General features: G+C 31.9%; 1 protein-coding gene and 1 pseudogene across 1 annotated transcript in view; both read left to right on the top strand.

Annotated features, from left to right (window-relative positions):
- Positions 1-818, top strand: part of LOC107465161 (2-alkenal reductase (NADP(+)-dependent)-like) — a 24,750-nt gene extending 23,932 nt beyond the window's left edge. The window contains exon 5 of the mRNA XM_021130886.2: positions 289-818. Coding sequence (XP_020986545.2) covers positions 289-676 — 388 coding nt within the window. The 3' untranslated portion in view covers positions 677-818. The remainder of the gene's footprint in view (positions 1-288) is intronic.
- A 615-nt stretch (positions 819-1,433) lies between these two features.
- Positions 1,434-7,487, top strand: LOC107465156 (NADPH-dependent oxidoreductase 2-alkenal reductase-like; annotated as a pseudogene).
- Positions 7,488-7,884: the final 397 nt, after the last annotated feature.

Here is a 7,884-nt window from a genome sequence, read left to right as displayed (position 1 = left end):
TTACACTAAACACACACTCTTATTCAAATAAAAATAGAGCTCAGATTTTTGGTAAATTAATGTTTGACTTATCAATTTAAAAAATATTGTAGACAACAAAAAAATGAGATAAAATGTCAAAAATATAAAGTAATTAGAAGTTTTAATTTATAATTTTTAATTATTCTCCTAATTTTTAAATAAAAAAGTTTTGTATTATTTTATGTTTTAAAAAAATAACACATAAATTTAAATTCTTTTTTTAGTAAAGAATGTATCGTAAGTAGTTTTGCTCTTATTTTATTCTAGGTATTTTCCTGAGGGAATTGACATATATTTCGACAATGTTGGAGGCAAGATGCTGGAAGCAGTGATTGGTAATATGAACACATTTGGTAGAGTGGCTGTTTGTGGAGCAACATCGGAGTATATTGATATAAGAAAGAGAGCATCACTAGATTTAGTTAATGTTATATATAAGAGAATCACCATACAAGGGTTTTTAACTCCTGACCTCATGATTCACCATTTTCAAAATTTTATGATAAAAACATCAAATTATCTTCGAACTGGCGAATTACAAGTGACTGAAGACATCTCATTGGGTATAAAAAGCATCCCTTCTGCTTTTGTAGGCCTCTTCAATGGAAGCAATATTGGAAAGAAAATTGTTAAGTTAGTAGAAGAGGAAGAATGAAGGGATTATAGAAAACAGAGTATGAAATATATAGTAGAAGGTTTAAATATCAAACTTTTTAGTTTATGTATGTATGTAGTGTATGGTGAACTTTATATTAACAATAAGAATAAAAATAACGTTGTTGCTATTATGTTCAAGCTTGCTAAAATAAAGAATTGATATGATGTCGTTATCCAATAAAATTAGTTTTCGTTCACATTTTTTTTACATAAATTGAAAAAGTTAATTACAATAAACGCATCAATAAATTTAAGACAACTACTTAAATAAAGATGGCAAAAACATCTTTTTATGAAGATGTTTTATTAAAGAATGTGACTTATTTATTTAGACATATTTTAAATAAAAACAACATTTTTAGAACATATCAAAATTCAATCATATAATTTTTAACTAGTATTTAATTAATATAAATATTAAATTATTTTTAATAAATAAATTCTACAAATTTTAATAAATATGTGTATAAATTGTATTAATTTATGTGCAAACTTTAATAACTATAGATATAAATTATATGTTTTTTTATATATATTTTTATAAATATAAATATAAATATAAATTATTACTGATTAAATACTAATTTAAAATAATAATATTTGTATGTAGCATTGTTGTTTTGTCTCCACCTCTCCAACTATGCTAACACATCTTTTACTAGTTAATCTCTCTTTTTGCTCTGCATCAATATATGCCGCTTATGTTTGGAAATCAGTGCAAATTATAAAATCTTGAATTTTCTTGGGGCTTGGGAATGACAGTTTATGTGGAATTTTTTGAATTGTGCAAACCCAAAAGGGGAAGAAAAGGTTTTTGTGTCAGTAGCTTGTGGAAGTATTGGAAGTTTGGTTTGGCAATATGCCAAGCTTTTTGATTGCTATGCTGTTGGTTGTGTTGGAAGTCAAAACAAGGTCAACACTTATTAATACTTTGGTATCCAACTTGCATTGAGTACGTATATCGTTAACAAAGCGTAACCCTTGTGTAATTTTATGTAGGTGGCATTTTTTAAAGATAAGTTACGATTCGATGATGCATTCAATTACAAAGAAGAAACAGATCTAAGTTCTACTCTTAGAAGGTATGAAATGTACTTAGTTTAATCGAAGTATTAAGCCGTGATGCTTCTTTATTTACTATAGGATAATTTACAGGTGGTTTAAAACTGTCACAAAATCAAAATATAATCGCTACAAAGTTCCGGCTGTAGTGTAGTGATTTCATTAGCTTTAAAAAACTTATATTTCACCCACATTTTACTAATTCAGGGTTTCTTATATCTTTGATTAAAATAAAATATTAGTTGATTATAATTATTCACTAATTTTTAATATTAATTTAATTTTACATCTTATTTATTTAAAATACGAATGATTAATATTTTTAATTAAAATACTAATTTCTTATTCATAAAATAATTTTAAATATTTTTTTATGAGCTTAATTCTGATATATATAACAGTAGTACATATATAAATCAATATGAGCTGTCAAATAATATAAAAGGTAAAGCATTAAATTGGTCTCTTACGTTTGGGCGTAATCTTATTTTGGTCTTTAAGGTTTAAAGTATTCTATTTGAATCCAAAAAAGTTTCATTTAGCTTCAATGTAGTCCCACAATGAGGTCAAAGTTAAATAATTAACGGAATGTTCTACATAACAGCAGTGCAAGAACAAGATCGATAATATGAAGATCAAGTACAAGTTCTAGAGGTACAAAATCAACCGTGGATGCATCAATATATTTATTTATCATTCTCTTTAATTCTATAAAAAAATATTTCATTTAAATGGTAAGAAAAATAATAAATAAATGTATTAATGCATCCACGGTTGATTTTGTGCTTGAGGAGCTTGTACTTGTTCTCTAAATTATCGATCTTGTTCTTATACTATTGTTATGTAAGACACTCCATTAATTATTAAACTTTGACCTCACGGTGGGACTACATTGAAGTTAAATGAAACTTTTTTGAAATCAAAACGGACACTTTAAAGCTTAAAGATCAAAACAGAAATACGCCCAAACGTAGAGGGACCAATTTAGTACTTTACCCTAATATAAATTCAAGAAATTGCAAATTTGGTCAAAATTATTTATAAATTAATATTTATTTTACGTTTTTATTATCAATATATATAGCGTATAAATGTTAAATTACACCAAATACACTCCTAATCAAATGGGATGTGTAACACCCTAATATTCAAATTCTTATGCTCGAGTCATAAGTCAATGATAATAAGGTGGTGCGACTCTCAAGGGGATTTTTAATACATAATTATAAGTAAAAGTGAAAGGAGTATTAATCGAGAAGCCTGAAAAGAGTAAAAATACAATTGTGAAGTTGTATCACTCACGCATCAACAACTAAAAGATAAAGCATGATGTCAAAAGCAATATACAAATAAAGGCATTAAGAAGAATAAGAGAAGGACAGTATATAGACATATAACATAAGTAAATAGCCACTAGCCGCGACCCGCAAAGTTTAGGCTGGCTAGGGTGTAATATAATAATAGTTGATAATAGTATGTCCTAATCTCTCTCAAAAGAAAGATAAAAACCTCTATAGGCAAGTTCAAAAGAGTTCAATACATAATGTAGGCTTTTCAAAATAAAGGTGGAGAGATTCTAAGCGAAATATAAAGATCTTTGCCGTCTCTCAGATGAACCACAGCTCACTTTTGAGCACCTGGACCTGTATCTGAAAAACAAGAGATATATATGAAATGAGAACCCCCAACCCATGGCTTCCCAGTACAGTAAAAGTGCCAAATAAATACAATGCATTATAATAAAAACTCACTAAACATCCTAAACTTCCTTTCACCAAATATTCATCCTATGTTCTCGCTAATCCATGAATAGGCAACTGTCATAAGGGAATGCTAAATCTGATTCATGATCCTCATGCTTCCCAACTTTCTAATTCTTCGACAATTCATAATCAGAATCATAAACGAAACCATCCCAGCTATTCTGTCTCACCAATTCTATATCATTACCTCATATCCTCACCTGGAGCAAGTGAAATCACTTCACTACGTCTACCCAGGGAGCTCAAATGATCTCATTCTCTACCTGGAGCAAGTGAAATCACTTTACTGCGTCTACCTAGGGAGCTCAATTACCTCATTTAATAATCGTCATCATTATTCAATCACATCATCAACTCATCTTATCAAGAACAGCCCTCAGCGTCAACCGACACCAGCATGAGGGACCTCTCAGTTGTATAAATACAAGTAATACAGGCAAGTAATACACAATGAGGTACAAGTAGCACATAATCAAGTAACATAGCATATATGATATAGTAATCCCAAACAAATAAGCAAACCCAAATAATTCAAACATATGAAAATGATGTATTACTGCCCTATGGCTGATGATATCATCTGTTGGTTATCAAGCCAACCCGACGTGTCCGGTAGCCAACCCGGGCACAGTCTCTCTGTTGCGCATTAATATCATTAGAGGAAATATGTGCCCCATCACCATTAGAAGGTATATGTGTCCTGTCACCATTAGAGGGTATATGTTCCGTGTCACCATTACAACCAGAGAGAAAACACAAGCATACTCACATTCAACATTTTTCATCATTATTCATTTACCACATTCATTCATAATCACTCTTCATTATTACCAATTCTCAAACAATGTCCCGGAGCAAGCGGGACGAACCACAACCCTTGCTACTACCCAAGTATCATAGGCATACATTCATTCAAAACTCCATAATTAAACTCATTTATCATAATTCTCCTTTTCCATTTCATACCCAGAGCAAGTGGACAATGCCACTGCCTACTACCCGGGGTCACACGTCACATTCATTTTCAAACTATCATTTCTGCACTTCCTCAATCACAATTCACTACTCCAAGTCTTTCTTCATCAACAAGTTATCACATTTCCTAGCTTCTTCTCATTACTAGGCATACTATAAAAATTTAGGACTTAAAGGATGAAAATGGAGGCTTAGAAGTCTGAAATTCGGTTTTAAAAACTCAAGAATCAATTTTTGCTGAAAACGAGGTCACGCGTGCGCGTCGCCCACGCGCACGCATGGGAAGCGGAAAAAAGTGGGTGACGCGTAAACGTCGCCCATGCACACACATGGAAAGTAGAGAGGCAGGGTGACGTGTGCACGTCAGCCACACGTATGCATGGATGCGTTTTGTGCTCCTCACACAAAGCCAGCACGCTACCATCGCAACTCTCTGGAATTTATACCACGCACCTGAATCAATACAGCGACGCATACGCATCGGCCAAGCGCACGCATGAGAAGATAAAAATCGTGAGTGACGCGTGCGCGTTGGCCATGCATGCGCATCGAAGTACGTTTTACCAAAAATTTTACTAAGTTTAAAAAGCTGTAGGATAACATTTCCAAACCCCAAACTTCCGACGGGCATAACTTTTTCGTTTCAAATCATTTTCCACCCGTTCTTTGAACAGCATAAACATCTCGGATCCAATTTTATTTCTAAATAAGTTTGATACAAATCGGGGATCTGGAGACCAACTTATGCTCTGTCAAAGTAGACCGAAATCACAACTTTCATAAAAACCAACAAAAACTAAATTTTCATCACAAACCAATTTCAAACCTTTTTAAAACTTACCAAAATCAACCTCAAGCCTCCTCAACTCATATTTTTAACATTCTCATTAAATTCACAATCCACCAATCCACCATTTTGACCAATCTCAATCAAATAACTCAATTGCAAACAAAATACCATATCATATACTTCATTCCACATCTCAAGCTCCAACAATACCAATTTCATCAACCCCCAATACATATAAATCCATATCATCATATACATCTCACATGCGTTATCAACAAAGACATCAATTCTTCCTTCAAAACTAATAATCACATAATCCATACAATCCATTGTAGCCAAATAACAATCACAATTCCATTCAATCTCATATGACATCACACAATAGACACATCACTTACCTTCCTTACCTCTTTCTGGCCTTCGGCCCAAGATTCACGGCCTCCGACCCAAATTCACAATTTAAATGCATATTCCATAAACCAATATTCATTATCCAATTCATCAATTTCTCTACACACCAAACATACAAATTCACACAATTATCAACCCAATTATTAATTTACGTTACATATCAACTATACATATTAGTACCAACTATTTACACAATTCAAACTTAATCTTAGGGGCATCTAGCCTAGGAATTCTCATCACACCACACGGTACTCCTTAATGACGGTGGTTCACACCCAAAGTTGAATTCTCTTCTCCAAGGCCCACAAGCTTAAACTTCCACACCAAAGTTCCACAAGCCAATTGAATCTTTCTATTGTGTACCAAAATCACCAAATACACTAACATAACCAATTTCACATATATACATTAACCTAGGATTCATGAAAATAATAAATCACAAGGGTTGAAAGGTTTCTTACCTTAACCCACTGTACTTTATGATGAATATTACCAATGACTCATATTAGAGCACTCCTAAATAACAAAGATCACAAGAATTCCTCAAAACCCAAACTAAATTCAAATTTAAAAAGAAAAACAAAAATTGGGTAGAGGACAGTAAAATACCCACCATAAAATTTAGATAGAATTGTAGAGGATGAGAAGAGTGACGTGTAATCACAAACGGCTCGTCAATCAGAGTTCCAGATCAAAAGTTATTGTGATTTGAAGTTTGATGGAGTTAGGATTTTCTCTTTTCTTTCTCTCTTCTCCGTAGCTGTGCCCCACACCCCTTCTTTTAGGATTTGAAATGCTCACAACTAATATTTATATATGTTGGATCTTGGGTCCACTTGGTCCTGGTTTACTTGTTATAGTCCGTTGGCCCAACTTTGGGCCAAAACTTTTAAGATTAGAGTTTTAAATCGTATTTTAAATATTTCTAACTTCCCAAAATTATAATTTCTCATTTCTTAACCTTATTCACTTATAATTAATTTATTCAGCTGCAGTACCGAATAGATCTCAGCCGGTATTACCGATCAAATTTTCAGTGCGCATTTTTACGTAGAAAACTATGTTTCCGACTTAGAAAAATTCACTGAGTCCAAATATCATATTTAAATTATCAAATTTTGATTGCTAAATTTTCTAACCATATTTGCTCCTATTTAATTTATTATTTAATTAATTACGATTTGACCGGTTTTACAAGATAAAATGTCAAAAATATAAAAATAATTAAAAGTTTTAACTACTTATAATTTTTTAAATATCTTTTTAATTTCTAAATAAAAAATTTTTTGTATTATTTTATGATTAAAAAAATAACATAAATTTAAATTCTTTTTTCAATAAAAAATGTATCATAAGTAGTTTTGTTCTTATTTCATTCTAGGTATTTTTCTGAGGGAATTGACATATATTTTGACAATACTAGGGGTAAAATGTTAGAAGCAGTGATTGATAATATGAACACATTTGGTAGAGTGGCTGTTTGTGGAGCAATATCGGAGTATACTGATATAAGAAAGAGAGCATCACTAGATTTGGTGAATGTTATATACAAGAAAATTACCATACAAGGATTTTTAACTCCTGACTTCATGATTCGCTATTTTTAAAATTTTATGATAAAAACATTAAATCATCTTCGAACTAACAAATTACAAGTGATTGAAGACATTAAAATGGGTATGAAAAGCGTCACTTCTGCTTTTTAAGGCCTCTCCAATGAAAGTAATATTGGAAAGAAAATTGTTATGTTAGAAGAAGAGGAAGAAGGAAAAGATTATAGAAAAAAAAGTATGACATATAGAGCATAAAGTTTAAATGTCAGACTTTTCACGTTTATGTATGTAGTGTATGGTGAACTTTATATTAACAATAAGAATAAGAATAGCACCATCATTTTTATATTTAAGTTTGCTAAAATAAAGGATTTATAGGGTGTCATTATCCAAAAATTAGTCTTCGTTCACTTTTTTTTACATAAATTAAAAAAGTTAATTGCAATAAACACATTGATAAAAATGAGTGGGGAAAGCAGGGGAGAGAGGGGAGGGGAAGACGGCTCTAGGATTTTCGAAGATGCTGGTTTAGCTGATGGTAGAGGTGAGGGAGCAGGGTCCATGACGATAGTGGAGTAAGGGTGGATGGCTATGATTTGGGTTTGGCGAAAGGGACATAAAAAGGGAAGAATGTCATGGAGGCTCGGCAGGG

Source organism: Arachis duranensis, chromosome 9 (assembly GCF_000817695.3).
Source record: "Arachis duranensis cultivar V14167 chromosome 9, aradu.V14167.gnm2.J7QH, whole genome shotgun sequence".
In the NCBI taxonomy this organism is placed as follows: domain Eukaryota; kingdom Viridiplantae; phylum Streptophyta; class Magnoliopsida; order Fabales; family Fabaceae; genus Arachis; species Arachis duranensis.
The sequence above is the reverse complement of the archived record's forward strand: the minus strand, read 5'-3'. Positions and strand labels throughout refer to the sequence as shown.